The 20,435-nt window shown below is 35.1% G+C and overlaps 1 protein-coding gene across 1 annotated transcript in view; it reads right to left on the reverse strand.

The window, feature by feature from the left end:
• DPP10 (dipeptidyl peptidase like 10) overlaps nt 1-20,435 on the reverse strand; it is a 956,967-nt gene that overhangs the window by 716,167 nt on the left and 220,365 nt on the right. The window contains exon 2 of the mRNA XM_078146817.1: nt 12,306-12,420. Within this exon, the coding sequence (XP_078002943.1) occupies nt 12,306-12,420 (115 nt within the window). The remainder of the gene's footprint in view (nt 1-12,305; nt 12,421-20,435) is intronic.

The raw sequence follows: 20,435 nt of genomic DNA on the forward strand, positions 1-20,435 counted from the left end.
TATTAGTTCAGCCTACCCATGAACAATTGACATTTTCCCAGTTGTTTAGATCTGACTTATTTGTGTGAAAAAGTGTTTTGTAATTCTCTTAACATAGTTCCTATCTTGGGCAGGTACACTCCCAAATATTTTAAATTGCCTATATCATTTTAAGTGGAATTTCTTTTTCTATCTCCTGTAACTTGCCTTTGTTGGTAATATTTAGAAATGCTGATGATTTGTGTGGGTTTATTTTATATTATGCAACTTTGCTAAAGTTGTTAATTATTTCAAGTAGGTTTGTTTGTTGGTTTTGGGGTTTTTTTTTTTAGTTTATTCCCTAGGATTCTCTAAGTATACCATGATACCATCTGCAAAGTGTGATACTTTTGTTTCTTTGTGGTCTAGCCTAATTTCTTCAATTTCTTTTTCTTCTCTGTTTGCTAAAGCTAACATTTCTAGTACAATAGTGAATAACAGTGGTGATAATGGACATCCTTGTTTCACCCCTGATCTTATTGGGAATGCTTCTAGCTTATCCCCATTACATATAAAACTTATTGATGGTTTTAGAAATATTTTAATACTTTTTTAAAGAAAATTCCATTTATTACTATGTTCTCAAGTGTTTTTATAAGGAATGGGTGTTATATTTTATCAAAGGCTTTTTCTGCATCTTTTGAGATAATTATATAATTTTGTTAGTTTTTTTTTATGTTGATAATTTTCCAAATATTGAGCCCAGCCCTGCATTCTGGTATAAATCCCACCCATATGTAATGTATTATTCTCATGATATATTGTTGTAATTTCTTTGCTAAAACTTTATTTAAAATTTTTGCATCAATACTCATTAGAGAAATTGGTCTATAAATTTCTTTTTCTATTTTGGTTCTTCCTGATTTATGTATCATTACCATATTTGTATAGTAAAGGAAATTTGGTAGGACTCCTTTGCCTATTTTTCTAAATACTTTCTATAGTATTAAAAATAATTGTTTTTTAAATATTTGGTAGAATTCACTTGTAAATCCATCTGCTTCTGGAGATTTTTTCTTAGCAACTTCATTAATGGTTATTCAATTTCTTTTTCTAAAATGGGGTTAAGTATTTTATTTCCTTTTCTGTTACTCTGGGCAATTTATATTTTTGTAAGTATTCATCCATTTCACTTGGTTTGTCAAATTTATTTGCATAGAGTTGGGCAAAATAGCTGCTAATTACTGCTTTAATTTCCTCTTCATTGGTGGTGAATTCTCTCCATTTTTGATAGTGGTAATTTAGTTTTCTTCTTTCTTTTTTTAAGACCAAATTAATCAAAGTTTAGCTATTTTATTGTTTTTCCCCATAAAACCAGCTCTTAGTTTTGTTTATTAGTTCAATAGTTTTCTTATTAATCACTCCTTTGATTTTCAGAATTACTAATTTGGTATTTAATTGGGGATTTTTAATTTTTTTCTAGCTTTTTTAGTTGCATATCTAATTCATTGATCTCCACTTTCTTTACTTTGCTCATGCAAGCATTTAAAGACATAAAATTTCCCTAAGAACTACTTTGGCTTCATCCCATAAGTTTTGGTATGTTGTCTTATTATTGCCATTCTCTTTGATGAAATTATTGATTGTTTCTATGATTTGTTCCTTGACGCACTCATTCTTTAAGATCAGGTTATTTAGTTTCCAATTAGTTTTTAGCCTGTATTTCCATAGACCTTTATTAAAGATAATTTTTATTTCATCATGATCTGAAGAGATGCATTTAATATTTCTGCCTTTGTGCATTGTACTGTGAGGTTTTTATACCCCAATACAAGGTCAATTTTTGTGTAGGTACCATGTACCACTGAGAAAAGGGTATTTATTTCTATTCCCACTCAATTTTCTCCAGAGGCCTACCATATCAAACTTTTCTAAAATTCTATTCACTGCCTTTAACTTCTTTCTTGTTTATTTTGTGGTTAGATTTATCTAGCTCTGAGAGGGGGAGTTTGAGGTCCCCCACCATAGAGTTCTGCTGTCTATTTCTTGCTGTAACTCACTTAACTTTCCCTTTAAGAATCTGAATGCCATACCACTTGGTGCATATATGTTTGTATTTATATTACTTCATTATCTATGGTACCTTTTAGCAGGATGTAGTTTCCTTCCTTATCTCCTTTAATTAGAGGCATTTTTGCTTTGTCTGAGATCAGGATTGTGACACCCCCCCCCTTTTTTGTTTACTTCAGCTGAAACATAATATATTCTACTCCAGCCTTTTCCTTTTACTCTTTATGTATCTTTCTGCCTCAGATGTGTTACTTGTGAGCAACACATTGTTGTATTATGATTTTTAATCCACTCTTCTATCTGCTTTCATTTTATGGGAGAGTTCATCCCATTCACATCCACAATTATGATTACTAACTATGTATTTCCCTCCATCCTATTTTCCCCCTGTTTATATCTTTCTCCCTCCTTTCACCCTGTCCCTCATCACCAGTGTTTTTCTTCTGATCACCACCTCCATCAATCTGCCCTCCCTTCTATCAGCACCCCTTCCTTTTCTTTCCTATGCCTTTCTTTCCCTTCCTACTTCCCTAAAGAGTAAAATAAATATCTATACACACAATTGATTGTGTATGCTATTCCTTCTTTGAACCAAATCTGATGAGAGGAAGGTTCAAACAATGCTCACCCCTCCCTTCTTTCCCACTACTGGAATAGGTCTTTAACACCTTTGTGATATAATTGACCCTATTATACCTCCCCTTTCCTCTTTTCCCTATTCATTTTTTCACCTCTTAATTTTTTTACACCATCACATCAAAGTCAACTTGTACACTCTCCCATCATGTATACTCCTTCTGCCTTAATGGTAATATAGTTCTCAAGAGTTACAAGTATCTTCGCATGCAGACATGTAAACAGGTTCACTTGATTGAATAACATGTTGTTTTTGTTGTTTTTCTTTCCTATTTACATTTTTATGATTCTCTTGAGTCTTATATTTGAACATTGAATTTTCTGTTTAGTTTTGGTATTTTCATCACAAATGTTTCAAAGTCCCCTATTTCATTGAATGCCTATCTTTCCCCTTAAAAGATTATACTCATTGTTGCTTGGTAGTTGATTCTTGTTTGTAATCCAAGGTTCTTTGCCTTCTGGAATATCATATTCCAAGCCCTCTAATCCTTTAATATAGAAGCTGCCAAGACCTGTGTAATCCTGACTGCGGCTCTTTGATAGTTGAATTGTTCCTTTCAAGCTGCTTGCTATATTTTCTCTTTCACCTGATAATAGTGGAATTTGGCTACACTGTTACTCAGAGTTTCATTTTGGGATCTCTTTTAGGAGGTGATTGGTGAATTCTTCCAATGAGTATTTTATTCTCTGGTTCTACAAGAGCAGGGCAGTTTTCCTTCACCATTTCTTTTTTTTTTTCAGCCAAAGACAGGATTTATTAGAACATCTGTCACATTGGGCAGACACTCATAAGGAGTCTGAACATTAGTGAGATATTGGCTAGATTGTAAGAATGTGAGCATCCTTCATAATTTCTTAAAATATGTTGTCCAGGCTCTCTCTCTTTTTTTTTTTGATCATGTCTTCCAGGTAGACCAATGATGCTTAAATTTTCTCTCCTGAATCTGTTTTCCAGGTCAGTTGTTTTTCCAGTGAGGTATTTTACATTTTCTTTTATTTTTTTCATTCTTTTGATTTTGTTCGATTCTTAATATCTCATAGAGTCATTAGCCTTCCACTTGTCCAATTCCAATTTTTAACACATTATTTTCTTCAATTAATTTTGTACCTCCTTTTCCATTTGATTAATTCTACTTTTAAAGGAGTTGTTTTCTTTGGTGGATTTTTTTTTCCAAATTGGCCAATTCTATTATTTAAGGAGTTGTTTTCTTCAGTTGATTTTTGTGCTTCTTTTTCCAAGGTTTTGACTTTTTTTTCATAATTCTATATAATTTTCATTTCTCTTCCCAATTTTTCTTCTACCTCTCAATTGATTTTTAAAATTGTTTTTGAGCTCTTCCAAGAGAACTTTTTGTGCTTGAAACAAATTCATATTCCTCTTTGAGGCTTCAGATGTAGGCATTTTGACATTGCTGTCCTCTTCTGAGTTTGTGCTTGTGTCTTCCCTGTTGCCATAGTAGCTTTCTGTGGTCAAGATTTCTCCCCCCACCCCTCGGGTTTTTTTTCTTTTGCTTACTTTGTAAAGTTTAGCTTTGTTCCTGGGGCACAGTGGGCACTGTTCCAATATTCTTGTGCTATGGGCCAGGCGCCTGCTTACTAGCTTTCCATTCCAGGGCCTTAGGTGCTTGTGGCTTGCTCACTGTGCTAATGTGGCTTCACCTAGTTTCACTGTTGTGCTGGGAGTTCTAGGGCTGGCAATTTGCTTTCTGTGGTGGAACCAGAGGCCTCATAGCTGGACTTCTGTGCCACTAGCCTGCTGAGACAGGACCAAGGCCCTTGGTTGCTGATCTGTGCTGTGACTAAGAACCTCCTGTGGCTTGCCTGTCCATCCTCTGCACTGGGCTATACTCCCTTTTTGCCCAAACATGACAGACATTTCCTGCAGTCATCCTAAGTTATCTTAAGCTGGAAAATTGTTTCACTCTATCTTTTTGTGGGTGCTGTCACTCCAGAATTTGTGTAGAAGCTTGATTGAAAGTTGTTTCTGAGTGAAACTGGTGAGAGCTCATGTAACTTCCTGGCTTCTCTTTGCCATCTTGGTTCTGTCCCAATTCAATTTTTTAAGACGTTATTTTCTTCAGTAATTTTATGTCCCTTTTACCAAGCTGTTAATTCTCTTTTCATAATTTCCTTGCATCACTCTTATTTGTTTTCCCGATTTTCCCTCCACTACTCTTCCAGTTTTCTTTGTCTTCCAGGTATTCTTGTTGAAATTGAGTTAATTAGCACTTTTTCCAAGCTTTGCTTATAGCTGTTCTTCCCATTGTTGTCTTCTGAATTTTCTTTTGCTCTTCCCTGTCAGCACAGAAGTTCTTTACAATCAAGTATGTTACTTTTGAAGCCACTTCCAAGGCCCACATGGTCCTGATGCCATCCTCTGTAGTGTCACAGACTATTGCTGAACTTGTAAGTTTTCTTAGGCTTAAAAAAGTCTCATGCCAAACTTTTGTTGCCTCTGATTATCCAAAATTTGATTTGAGCCATTATTTTAAAGTGGTTTGGAAAGGAAAGTTGGGAGATTTTTGTTAGGTTGCTGCCTCTCTTCTACCGTACTGGTTCCTCAGTACCTTTCTTAATTTTTGTTCTCAGTAGAAAACATTTTCTCTTTCAACTCCCCATCTTCACCCAACTTCCCCAATGACTGCACAGCACTCCTACTTCATACCTGCCTCCCTAGCTCTCTTCAATGTTTACTTAAAGAGCTACATTCAAGATGTCTTTCCTGATTCACATAGTTATTCATTCTCATGCCTTTAATAACTATATTTATTCTGATATGTCTAATTTTTACTTGTCTATGTATTTATTTTAACTCCCTAGTAGCATGAAACTCCCTGAAGTCAAGTACTAGGCCCGAGATTGAAAAAGTTAGTAATTCCTAGCTTTATAAAACTGCGGGACACTGAATCAACTCATCAACACACATATGTATATATGTATATATGTATATATGTTATATGTATGTATAATTTTAATAAGATACTTCTCTAGGGGAAAAGAAAATTATAGTTACTCTGAGAGTTGACTCCTTGACATCAGAAACTCTCAAAGTCTTTTTACTACTTCATTTGAATAATATATTAACTGTTAACATTTTTATATTACTGTTTTTTCCCAACATATTCTTCCTCATTGAAATTTTCATAAAAAAAAACAAAAAATTTACCAATAAAGCAACTATATGTAATGGTATTTGGAACATTCTTTAATTCTAGACGTTGAATTTTCTAAAATTAGATCTCTTTTGAATAGCCTTTTATGGTATAAAGTCTATGTTCCTTAAAGTCAAGAACTGACATTTGCCTTTGTATTCCCAGTTCTTACCAAAGAGTCTGGAACATAATAAGAGCATAGTAGTTATTTGTAGAGAGACTAAATGGCATAAGCTGTATTCTGAGAGGCAGAATGATATTATGAGTATAGATGTTGGAGTCAAAAAAGACCTGAGTTCAAGTGCCACTTAAGACACAAATGAGCTATGTCACTTCTTACAGGCAAAACTAAAATTATAAACTGCAGACTAGTTGGTAGTTTGCATTCGTCAGTGGAAGTTTCCAGATGAAGAGTCACTTGCACAGATATGAAGAAACAAAGGAACAAAAAAAAGAATTGCAAAATAAATTTGCAATGTTAATTAATGTAGTATATAGATTTGGCTAAATAAGAGGTCAGGCAGGGAGTAGATCTTTCTTACACTCACTCTCCACCTCCAATCCAGCACCCCCTGTAGACCACACAATCACTGTGGTCAGCCAAAGGTAGACAAATACAGTCAGAGGATGTAGCATAGGGAAAACAATCAGAATTGGGAGCAAATGAAAGGTTCCAAGAATTATAAAGAGGAAGATAATCCAATCTTTCCATTTTATTAAGAATACTATGAAATGGGGCAGCTAGGTCATGCAGTACATTGACTCCAGCCTTGTAGTCAGGAGGACTTGAGTTCATTTCTGGTCTCAACCAGCTACTTGCAACTTAGTAGCTGGGTTACCCTGGGAAAGTCACTTAACCCTGATCACCTCATAAAAATAAATAAATAAATAAATGAAAATTTAAAAAGCAAAAAAAAAAAAGAACACTATTAAATGTAAAATTTCTTAACAATTACATAGAGATTAAAATAACTTTCAGAAACCAAGTATCACTTTTTCAAAATTGCTTTTTTCATCATTGTTTTAGGATCACTCATGTGATTAAGAATACAGAGACTAGATAAATCTGTTGGGCTTGCCAAACTTGTACCCAAAGACTCTGGAATACACCTGTGAATCCTTGGAGGGCCACAAGCTACTGTTTGGCCCCCTCCAATGGACAGGTGGATAAAAAGAGGTGAAATCATACATGCTCTTTTTCTTTAATGTTTTTACCTTGCCATATTTATCTTTAATTCCCTCCAGGGAAATTGTCTTTTCTCTAAACTCCTTTTGTGACTGTTTGGACCTTGTTTGCTTAACCTCTTTGCCAGGTTTGTCTTCTCCAGGGTCCTAGCCATCAACTTCCAGATGACTGCTCAGGCTGTACACCAATGTCCTATGGAGTCCAAGGTCTCCAGCCTTGGACCTGAAGTCCGACCCCCTGAACAGGACCCAGCGAGGCAGAGACAGTTCTACATACCTTGACAGCATGAAGCAGTTTCAGAAGATAGTTCTGAAGAAGTTCCTTGCCCCAAAAAAGAATTTGGGTCCCATTTGTCTACAGGGCCCTAGAAAACCCCAGCTTAAACTCTCCTTGAATTCTCCTACTTGATCAAGAAAATCTCTAGCATTTGCTTGAGGCTATAATCCTATCATATGGCGTTTCATTATCTCCTATACCCCATCTCACAATTCTCTGTTACCCTTAACCTAGGCCAGCCCTTCACTGTCTATTACCTCCTGAAGCCCCCCCATCATTTCCTATCCCTGATCCTATCTAGACCCCATTCTCCACCTCCCAGTCACTCCCATCAAGATACTCCTCTTAGATCCCTCCTCCAGTCACCCCAAATTACTTGGCCACTCCTAGATCCCTCCCACAGTCTTTCTGTATGTAAGTTCCATGGGGCCTACATTAAAGTGCTCAGATTCTTAAATCTGGCCTGCTTGCATTAGCCATACAAATGCTTAGATTTCTTAACAGTATGGCCAATATGGTAGATAAAATCTCGACCACTACCAATTAATATGCTAATAAATCTTGTTTTTGGCTGGAAAAAAAATACAGAGACTAAAAAGAACTAAGGATTGAGATTCATAATTAAAAGTATTTAGGAGATTAAGTATCATGATTTTATAAATATAAGAACAGAATTGAACCATAAGAAAATATATTTAATATTAAATTATCCTGAGAATTATTTGATCTTTTTTGTTGGGCTAAAAGAAACTTTAGAATCTTCCTGGGCCTCAGGACATCATTATGTGCATGAATTAACATTGTATTGTAGACATACAAAACTGCTGCATTTCAGTTAAGAAGATACCAAATAAGCCCAGATTTTTATCCTAGTTCATTCATTCATAGGATCACAGTCCTTATTTGCCATAGAGTACATACCCTTATTTTACAAATAAGGAAACTAAAGGCAGAGAGATCTAATGAAACTTGCCCTAAGTTGTAGAACTGACAGATAACTATGTAAAGATTTGACCAAAGATCTTGATTTAAAATTCAGGAATCTATCCACTATTCCATGTTGCTTTCATATTCTTTGACTGAATTAAACAAATATTAAGCATTGATTTATATAGTGTGTTGACTTTACTATGTCATGAATATAAAAATGCAATAAAATATAAATCTTGCTATCATAATGCATATGACTGTATACAGGTATTGAAGGGCAAAGCATGCACATTAATAAATAGAATTAGTAGCAGAATATATTAACTACAGAGGAAAAGTCCAAATAGCTCTTTAAAATCTGAAGACAAAGAGGTGACTTTTTGCTTGGGAAAAATAGACAGCAGGATGGAGATGGTACCTGAGTTAGGCCTTGAAGGCTATAAGACATTTCAACAGATTGAGATTTTGGTGGAGCATGTTTATTACACTCATAGGAGATGTAATTAGAATATTTTAAATGTTTGTGCATCCATTGCAGGAGGTCTGGGCCTGGCATTATATCTAGGTGTTTCTTTCATTGTCCACTGTAGGCAGGAGGAAGAGACACTGCTATTTGTGATTACTTTCCTCTGCAGTCATCACTATCTTTGTTTCATATAATTCAAGTGAGTTTGTCCTACTTCTTTTCACACTGGGAATAAAAGAATCAGTTGGGAGTGGACTAGGCAGGGAATAAACTATATAGAAAGATATTAATTCTGAGGGGCAATGTTTCTCAATTCCCTTGAATAAATGGAAATAAATTCTTGTTGGCAGTATATTTAAGCTTCCTAATCTTTATGGGGAATATGAGCTTTGAATAAGTTCTAGCATTAACACAATATATCCCAAAATGTCAAACTTTTCCTAAATATCATTTCCTAGGTACATTTCCATCATCTAAAGAACTCAAGGTCTGAAAAATCACTGTCAGTGATATTTTAATTATGTCTATCACTTCTGAGGAATATAACATGCTCTGTATGAATGGGAATGAAAATATGTTTAAAAACATTAAGACTGGTTGGATAGGTTTTCTGCCATTTAGAAATTAATATTTAGGAATCCATGGCACTTCAAGAATTTTTTACAATTTAAAACAAAATTTAATTAAGTTAATGGGAGCTTCTAATTTCCCATGGGGAAAAAAAATGTACACAATGACCAATGAAATTCACCAAGTATCTAATGTTATTCAAGACACATAAAATATTTTTGGGTTCAGAAAAAGAGAATCTTTAGCAAATAGGAAGTTTGTTGAATTCATCATAATTGGTTGGGAGATTATTCTGCAAAGTATTGACTTCAAACTCAAATCTTATATCTTTTATGTGGTTTAGACTAGAGAAGAGGATTGGTTTGTGTCCACTCATTTTCTAGATGGTTCTTAAAAAACTCTTTTGTGAGCCCAGAATTGCTGAATTCACATCTGTTTTTATAAAGTGTTTCTATGTAAGTAAATCTTTGCTAGAAGTATATCATAAAGGTAGGTGTGTGTGTGTGTGTGTGTGTGTGTGTGTGTGTGTGTGTGTGTATTTGTAAAACAAAGGTACAGAGATGAGAGAAGAGAGGAGAACAATGGGAACTTTCATTCACACCTTCATTGCTGCTAACCAAGATTGTTGTAAGTTTCCTAAATAGGCTCTCTGTCTTGTCTCTCCCCACTTTTCATCCATCCTTACGTTGTTACCAAAATGATTAAGCCCAGATCTCGTCCTGTCACTTCCTATTCAACAATATTCATTGGCTTCCTATTGCTTCAAAACAAAATATAAACTCCTCTGTTTAGCTTTTTAAGGTCTTTTGCAACCTGGCTTTTTCTTTCTTTCCAAACTCATTGGATATTACTCCTCCTTTTACACTCTGTAACCCAATAAAATGTCCTATCTATTTGCCACCCAGAAACTCTTATCTCTGTTTTTGCACTGACTGTCTTTGAAGCCTGAAATAGACTTGTGACCTCTGCTTCATATAATCCCTCTCTTTGCTCAATAGACTGTTTTCTATATGAAGTCTTTCCTGATTCATCAATTGCTTGTATCTTCCCTGTCAAACTACTTTGTAGTTATTCATATATGTGTGTCTATCTACATATATACATACATGTATATAATAGTCTCTTAAAATTTATTCCTTATAGGGGCAGCTAGGTGACACAGTGGATAGAGCACTGGCCCTGGAGTCAGAAGGACCTGAGTTGAAATCTGGCCTCAGACACATAACACTTACTAGCTGTGTGACTCTGGGCAAGTCACTTAACCCCAACTGCCTCCACCAAAAAAAAAGAAGAAAAAAAATCATTCTTTATAAACTTATGTATGTCCTTATTTTCTCCTTTGAAAGAATATAAACTCTTGGCAAAAAGGGATTATTCCATTCATTGGATTTTTCTCCTTAGTAGTTAGCACATAACCTGGCACACAGTAGTTTTTTTTTTTTAATAAATTTATTGACTGGTGAAATAAGTAGGATCATAGGAAGTATGGCTGGAAAAATAGGATGGATTAAGCATGTGCAGTAACTTGAACACTACACTTATGACATTTATATTTTATTAGATGACAGAACAATGAAAATTTTAATGACTAATGCAGAGGTCAGAGGTAAAAGAGTGCAGAGGAACTACATTATATATTAAGAAGATACTATTCTGTAAGGAAATTCAGAAACCACAAGAGACAATCAGGCTAGAAATTTTACACATGAAAGCAGAAAAAGAGGCAAGATTATCTTTGGAACACACTACATAACACTGGACAAAAAAAAAACAGATAAGGTATGGAGGAAAATACATCCTAAGATTGGCAAAGGAACACAAAATATAAGTGAAGGTGAATGCCAGTTACTCATATATCTATTGGATTCACTTTTGTATCCAAAGAAACATTATTTTTTTTCTTTACTTACCTTACTAAAAATTTTATCTTTAAAATGTTCAAAGGGGGTATATTATTCTGGACCAGATTCTCACCAATAAGGAAAATATAATTTATTAGCCAGAGTGGCCACTCTACTTTAGAAAATCTGGTGGATAAGGAAAATAAAATCTGGCAAAATCTGACAGGAACTCTACTCTTTTGTAGAGGGGGTTTCTTTTTATAATGAAAGGTTTTTCATTAAAATGTTGACTTTAATTAAATGTGTTTAATAATTATATATGTTTAAATATAAGAAATTCAGAATATAAAGTAGATTCTTTTCAGTCACTTCTAGGTTCTCTTTAGGCTACATAGGCAGTAAATGATTTGAACCCAGGACCTTGGACTTCAGAGCAGCTAGGTGGATCAGTGTATAAAATTCCAGGCCTGGAGTCAGGAAGACATCTTTGAGATTTCAAATCCAGCCTCAGACACTTACTAGCTCTGTGACCCTGGGCAAGTCACCTTGTTTGCCTTAGTTTCCTCATCTATAAAATGAACTGGAGAAGGAAATGGGAAACTACTCCAATATTTCTGCCAAGAAAACCCCAAATGGGGTCACAAAGAATCAGACGCAACTGAAAATGACTGAACTGCAACCTCTGATTTTAAATCCATAGCTCTTCCCACTATACTAAGCTATCACCTCTGATAAGCCTTCCCCTACCCCCCCCCAAAAAAAAGAAAAAAGAAACATTGCTTTGGCCAATTCCATTTGTAGTTTATAGTTAGATCATACTGAATATGTCTTTGAGTTATTTCAACAATTTAAACCAGGGATGGGAAACCGGTGGCCTTGAGGCCACAAGCAGCCTTCTAGGTCCTATGGGGTGGCTTTTTTACTGAGTCCAAGCTTTACAGAACAAATCCTTTTATTAAGGGGATTTGTTCTGTGAAGTTTGGATTCAGTCAAAGGGCTGCACTTGAGGACCTAGAGGGCCACATGTGACCTTAAGGCTGTAGGTTTCTCACCCCTGATTTTAACCTATTGTACCATTTTGCTTATGTCCCTCTCTTAATTCAATTTCTATCCCAATTGATGTTAACATTCACTATTTATTGTTACCCTAATATAGTCATTCTGAATATAAAGTGACAATGTTCAATAAGATCAGTGAGAGAGAAATAAAAAGAGATTACCTGGGGTTAAGAGGATGACTGACATAGTAATGAGTGAGCACACAACAAGAATCACCAGCAGAGCAATAGCAATTCCCTTCCAGTTTCTTTGTGGAGGGCTGTTACTTCCCAGCTCCTACAGAGATGGAAAAAAAAGTTTCATGATTACACATACTCCAAGAGAAATATTCACAAATGAGTGATTTGCTATATAGCACAATCCCAGTGCGCAAGCTGATTATGAAATGTCCTCCTTCTCCCCTTATCAAGAGTTTAGTTAATTATTTCGAGGTACCTATTTTCAATTGTTTTTAAATGGATACTATTTTAAGTGTATGGGTTTGGATTGGGGAATGGCCATAAAGTTTCCCTGAGGGGAGGTAATGACATTGATAACAATAATAGCAGCAGCAACAACGACAAATTTCATAGCATTTCAAGTTTTATTAAGCACTGTTTTCACCACTCTTCAAGATAAACAAGGCACTTATTATCATCTCCATTTTACAGAAGAAGTAGGCTCAGGGAGATTCAGTAGCCTTCCTATGGGCACCTATTCTGCTGGTTATTGAGAATAAAAATAGTGTTTAAAAATAAACTGACTCTAAACTCAAGATCATAGTAGGTGCGTAAAATGCTGCTTGAGTGGCTGACATGGAAATATGCTTTGCATGAGTTCAGATGTATAATTTTTGTCATATTGCTTTCTTCTCAGTAATTGAGGGAGAGACTGGAGGAAGAGAATTCAGAATTCAAAAACATTTTTAAAAGAATGTTGAAAATACATAATAATTTTTAAATACTAGTTGGCTGACTGGCTTCTTAAATAATTATAGAGAGAAAAGAAATAATTTGTTCATACATGGACTTAGTCCTGGGAGGACTTTACATTCATGGAGTCCAACTCTCACATTTTACAAATGAGTAAACTGAGCCCCATAAGTTACTTGCCCAAAGTGACACAGTAAGTGGGAGAACTAAGATTCAAGCCCATGTCACCTGACTCCAAATTCAGTACTTTGTTCTACTCTGCCACATTATCAGAAGATGATTTGCATTCATTCACCTGTAGCCTGTCAAAGTTTCCAATATACATGCTTCAGAAACACAAGTGGAACCATTTCTATTCAGGTTATAAGGGGAAAAAAAATCACAGAAGGGTAAATGATACAAAAGCTCACCTTGCTGAGTACTCCTCAATTGTGAAAAGAACAGATTCCTTCAAACCGCTCCCCCACCACTCATAAAAATAAACAGGGTGCAGTCACTAAATTAAATGAGTGCTTCTCTATCAATAGGTAATTGCATGTTCTCCCTGGGCAGCATGCATGATACTGGCAAGGAGACGAGATTGATGTGGAAAGTTAAACTGGAGTATCTTTCTCCATATACTACAATAAGGCTTTGCACTTTTTAGTTTGTATTTTTCCTACTCTGTTATTAAAAATGTATAAGCATAGCTAATAATGTCCAAATAAGAAAACTTGAAATTAACATCAGGCTTCCTGTAGAAGGTAGAGATTTTTGAAACATGGACATATATTCTCTCTCCCTCCTTCCCTCCTGTATTTATTTCTTTGTATCATTGTTTTTTTCTATGTCTTTCTGTGCTTCTGCTTGTCTCTATCTCTCTATTTTTTATTTATTTCTCTTTCTCATTCTGTTTCTTTGTATCTCTCTCTCTCTCTCTCTCTCTCTCTCTCTCTCTCTCTCTCTCACACACACACACACACACACACACACACACACACACACACAGAAAGCACACATTGAAGACATTACCTGGCACTTTATTCTTCTCCCCCTGTTAAGAGTTTAGTTAAATATTTCAAGGTACCTATTTTCAATTGTTTTATTTTTTTTAATGGATACCATTTTTTAGGTATGTGGGCTTAGAGTGGGCAGTGGCCATAAGGTTTCCCTAAAAGAAGGTAATAACATAGATACAACAATAGCAGCAGCAGCAACAATGAATTTCATAACATTTAAAGTTTTATAAAGCACTGTCCTTACTACCCTTCAAGATGAGCAAGGCACCTGTTATTATCTCCATTTTACAGAAGAAGTAGGTTTGGGGACATTCACTGGCCCATGACGGGCCATCTGCTCTGTCTGTAATTAATAATAAGGATAGTGTTAAAAAAAAATAAATTGATTCAGAACTCCAGAACATAGTAGGTGCATAAAAAATGATATTTGAATGGGTAATATGGCAATGTTTTGCATGACTTCACATGTATAATTGCTATCATCTTGCTTTCCTTCCCAATGACTGAGGGAGGGACTGGAGGAAGGGAGAGTCAGAGTTATACACAGCTGAATGACTCAACAACAACATACCCAATAAAACTGAAATCCCTGATGATGGTGGAATCCAGGAATCTCAGAGTTGAAAGACACCTTAGAGGGCATCTAATTTAATTTTATCTGATGAGAAAAATTTTAACACTGTGTCCAAGAATCAGTCTATGAATTGCTTAAAATCTCTAGTGAAGAAAAACACACTACTACAATCTTAGATAGCCCATTCCATTTCTGAACAGCTCCACTGTTAGAAAATCTTGTTAATGTTTTTTTTTTCCCCTCCATGAAGCCTAAATCTTTCCTTTTACAATTAACAATAGTTCCTGTCAGTACTACTCTTAAAACAAACCAGAGGAAGTCTAGCCCCTTTTCCATATGGCAGTCCTTAAAATATTTATGGCCCAGAAGACTCCCTCAAGCTAAACAAATGTAATTCCTTTGACTAGTCCTCACTTAACATTTAGTATCTACCATAATCTATCTTTATGTTTCCTCTTTTGTTAACTTCTTTTCCTGCTTTTCCTCATATATTCTTCATTCTATCCAGACTACGAATAGATATAAGGACTGGACCCCTGATCTGACTAGTATAGGGAACTTTCAGATGAGAATATTGTTCCTTTCAATGCTAGTCATCTCCTCTGAAATTTCTAATTCTAGATAGTTGCCTAGGACTCTAAGAAGTTCAGATACTTCCTTATGTGCACAGTCATTATATTCATCAGAGTAAGGGCATTAATCCAGTTCCTCTTGGCTTTATTCTGATTCTCCATACCTTACTGTCTTTAAAATACTCTAGAAATCCTGTTCTTTCCTGATCTTATGCCATCCTTCATCCTTGGAATAGATCCTTGACACTTGTATCCCAACCCCTTAAATATATTTCTTCCTCTTCAAGGGTCAGATCAGAAGCCATCTCATTGTTAAAACTTGGCCTCTTTTTCATCTCCAGATGAAAGTGATCTCTCCACAAACTTCTCATATAATATTGCCTATTTTTGTTTTTCCGCTTATCAAAATCTACTTTGAAATGCAAATAATTGGGTACCTGCTGAATTTTCTCCTAAAAAACTCTAAGGTCTCTGAGGTCAGCAAGTATATCCTTTCCATCTTTTTTACCCCAAGTGATACTTAATATAATACCTTGCAGTAGGCACACCATAAAAAAAAATCAACATGTTTTGCTGAATAGCTAAGTATAATAGGGCTAAAAATGACAAACCTCATTCTAGAACTGTCACCTTATCTGAGTCTCTCATTTTGTGTTTGTGGAAAATTTGGAGAAATATGGTTTAGATTATAGTAAAATTATGTGGATTTGAAAGCATTTGGAGTACCATAGGCAAAGTATAGTCAATAATGGGACAATATTCATTTGCAAAGAATTATTTCTAAGAATAATCCAAAGACCCTTTACCTGGTGATGTGCAATATTTTATCAAAGACCTTAATAAATGCATAGGTATAGATGACATTCTTTTCATTATGATAATAACATAAAATGTGAAAGCTTTTGTAGTAGGTAATATGGTAGTTTTGTTTTGTTTTGTTTTTAATCTTATCAGAATCCCTCTGAACAGAATAGGTGGCTGACTTTAAAAGTTCAAACAATATAAGGTAGCTTATTGGAAACAACTTGGCATAGTGGATAGATAGCCAGAAATAAGAAAACCTGGGTTCAAGTTATGTCTACTAACACATCATAACCCAAGCACATCCCTAAGACTAGAAGTTGCAGGTTAATTATGATCTGCATTATGTTCAAGGGATTTTCCTCAAATGAGCTCCCTATAGCAATGAAATTATAGTTATGAACTTCCCCCTAGCTCCATAGGGAAATTTATTGAAAATAGATATTAATTCTAAAAGGCAAGAGTTGAACTGCTGGATTTCATCTAGGGAGCAGTATGACTAACTGAAAATTTGAATGGGGTGAATATTGAGTGGGAGGTTGTATGACCATGTTGCTTATATATGTGGAAGTAGGAGTAACTGATTGGGATTGGGGAATACAATGGAAAAGAATTAGGTGTGGTACATTCCTTCTATGGAGGACCTACTGAATGAATAAATTTCATATTTCCAAATAGAATTTAGAATATATTTGTGATGAATACTTACTAAAGGATCTTCCAATTATTTTATCCCCATTAAACATTTTTACCAATTATTCAGCTGCCTGATATTATTATTCCATAACATAGTTGTCAATCATCAGCTTACCTGTACCCATAAGTCTCATGTAAGTTCACTTGTGCTGCTAGAGAAGCTGCCTAATTTACTTTGCTTTTCAATAATTTCCAACCAGTAAACACCTGGAAGCAATCAACCAGATTCCGATTACAAGTACATGTAGGAAATCCCCTATCTGAGAGTACCATAAATGGAACACACAGTTACTTTGTAATTCTGACTCCATTTGGGCAACTGCACTAACAGTGAGAACAGAGGCTGGTCAGTACTAATATTTAATTGCTCCCCTTCACCCCAAAATCTTTAACACCCTTCTTCTCCAACAAAAGTTTTACGCTGTCCATTACACCCCAAATTGTAAAAAAAAAAAAAGTGAAAAAATATTGTAAAGGCATACACCAAAACAAATATAGTCTAAATTCTATTTGGAAATATTTAAAATACCATTCTCTAGCCATAACCACCTCATTGTCTATGGTTCCTATTCAGATTTAAATCTATCCATTACTTTTATTGTGGCTTTAACCTCTCGACATGTTTTTTTTCTTTTGTCAATCTATTTTGCAGCCCTTCCAAAACTCCCATGGTTCCTCTTCTACCATTCTCTCAGCTGAAAACCTTGCTTCATATTTTACAGAAAACAAAAGCTGGTACCATTTGCTGTGAGCTCCATTTTCTCCCTTCTCTCTCATCATGTCTTTTGCTACCACCTCCTCCTTCATTCTTATCTCAAATGAACAGGTAGCAATACTCTTATCAAGACCCACCCCTCCTTATGCACAAGGGATCCCATCCCATCCCAGTTCCTCCAACAGATTGACATCTCTGTTAACATTCTATCACTTATCTTAAAACTTTCCTGGTCTACTACTTTCTTTCTCACCCACTATAAACATTCTGAAGTCTCCCTCATTCTCAAAATATCCTTGGTCTTTCCTTTCATGATATTTTTCTGCATCTCTTCAGCTCTCTGTGGCCACACTCCTTGGAAAGGCTATCTACTATAGGTGCCTTCACTTTCTTGCCTTTCAGTCTCTTCTTGTTTTTTTTTTAATTTGTTTGTTTTGTTTTTGCTTTTTTTTTTGAGACAATCTGGGTTAAGTGACTTGCCCAGGGTCACACAGCTAGTAAGTGTCAAGTGTCTGAGGTCAAATTTGAATTCAGGTCCTCCTGACTCCAAGGCCAGAGCTCTATCAACTGTGCCACCTAGCTGCCCCTCAATCTCTTCTTAAATCCTTACAAGCAGGCTTCCGACTTAATCATTCCACTGAAATAATGTTTTCCAAAGTTACTAATGGTCTCTTAGTCATCAAACTTAATCACTTTGTCCAATCCTCATTTTTCTTAAAATCTTTTCAGCATTCTCTCTTCTTGATGTTCTCTTCTCTCTAGGTTTTCAGGTCACCACTTTCTCTTGGATATCCTCCTTATCTGAGTACTCCTCAAGATACTCATCCAGATCATGCTCTCTAATTGTACATTTCCCACAGGATTTTATCCTGGGCCTTCTTTTCTCTCCCTCTATACAATTTCACTTGGTGGTCTTATCAGCTCCCATAGATTTAATTACCATTTCTATGCTGTTTATTTTCAAGTCTATCTATGCTACTCTAACTTCTTGCTGACTTCCATTCTCACAGGTCCAACTGCATTTCACCAAGCCAAAAACTGAACTAATTTTCTTTCCCCTAAAATTTATCTCTCTCTCACCTAGCTTTCAAATTACTGTCAAGGGCCACACTATCTTCCCAGTTCCTCATCCCTGAAAAACTCCTGTCTTTTAATTTTATCTCTCTTGCTCACTGGCTGTTTTACCTTTATCACCATCAGCTGCTCTCCCTCATTAGATTAAGAACTCCTTGGGGACAGGTATTTTCTTTGGCCTTTTTGTATCCCTAGTACTTAGCAAAATACATGGCATGTTATAGGTAATTAATCAATGTTTATTGAATGACAGAAAAAAAAAGTACAAAATAATGTATCTGAGACTCCATCACCATGGACTAATCAAAGATGAAATAATCCAGTTTTGTTGTTTTACTTATAGAAAACATGGTATAGTACCAAGGAACAATATAAAAGACACAGGAAATGGATTTTCCATTGGGAAAATTTATTTTCTATAGGTCAGTAAAACAACTTGCTGAAGAATGTGTTTATACTACCCACTGTAAATAATTATCTGTTAAAATTTTACATTTTTTTCTCAAAATATCCCAACAATGTACCACTGTTACATCAGTTTAGTATCAGACACTTTACATATTCTATTACCTTGTTAAATTTAGATACCTTTACCAACTTGCCCAAAATAATTACATTTTTTTCTTTAAAAATATAAAGTTAGCCATGCTGGAGGAATTAAATGAGAAGCCTCATCACATAATTCCATTCCATGTGGAAAGATCCTGTCCCTTGTGGACATAAGTAATGAAATCATGTCTTTATTAAGTTGTAAATTGCTGCTCTCCAGCACTCTGAGTTAATTCTTTTCAGTGGCAAAGTAAATGGGCCTGAATAATCAACACAATGAATAATCAGACCACAAAAGACAAATCCAATTGTAACAAAAATATACCTTTGTGATATCAGTAAGATTGATCACAAGGGCACTATGACATTTCACAAACATACACTATTCTGGCATGCAAAAGTACTAATAATTTCATAGTTATAACAAATGTTCAATCGCATAATTTGAAAGAAGAAATATGAGAGAACACTCCAAACCCACTCTTTCTTGGAAGTAGGAGGCCCACAGATGTTTTCCATTAACATGTTTGGGATTTTTTCAATGCATTTTTTTGTGTACTATATTCAATATATTGTATTGTGCTGATTTTTTTCTCTTTTTTTATTTGCATTTTAAAAAATACTATTTGAATGGTTATATAGAATGGGAGGGTAAGGGTAGTGATAGTGTGGGAAATGATGATATAAAGAAAAAGATATAACTATTTTAAAATTACAAAATTTAAAATTACAAAAAATATTTTAAGCAAAAAGAAAAAGTTTAATCAATCTCAACTTAGAGGTTCACTTCAACTACAAACTCAAATTGCTGTTTTAGAATATCACAAATCAGAAATTTATAATAAAAATCAACATCCCTCACAGAACAATGTATATAACAATATGGTAATTAACCTTTTGTACCATTTTGCTTTGGTAGAGAAAAGGTGAGGTCTAAGATGAAAGGAATAGGAATTCTTAATCTGTCTTTACTACTGTGTGATCTGAGGAAACTTAATATTTCAGGTCTGTTACCATCTATTAGATAAATGTACTACCTGTCTTATGTACATCTTTGGGCTTTTAAGAGGATAAATGATATAAGAAATGTCTTTCAAAAGTTTTATAAACAATAGATCAACGTGATGGCTTGTTTCATGTGATAACAGTCAAGACCAAAATAGGGATTTGACCAAGGTAACAAAATGTATAGGGCATGCTTTCTCTATTCAGCATTCTGAAGAATTACAACTTCATGCCTCACAGTTTTTAATGAATCTACAAAACCACAGACCTGAGTGATGGAAGGGGAATAAGGGATAAAAGAAATGGGAAAGGTGATGCTGAAGAGAAGAGTATTGGTAGAGTTAAAACCTTTGTGAGGAAGAGAAGAAGGGGCCAAAATACCTTCTCTTGGAACAA

This window comes from Phascolarctos cinereus, unplaced genomic scaffold (genome assembly GCF_003287225.1).
Source record: "Phascolarctos cinereus isolate Bilbo 61053 unplaced genomic scaffold, phaCin_HiC Scaffold_726;HRSCAF=1367, whole genome shotgun sequence".
NCBI lineage: Eukaryota > Metazoa > Chordata > Mammalia > Diprotodontia > Phascolarctidae > Phascolarctos > Phascolarctos cinereus.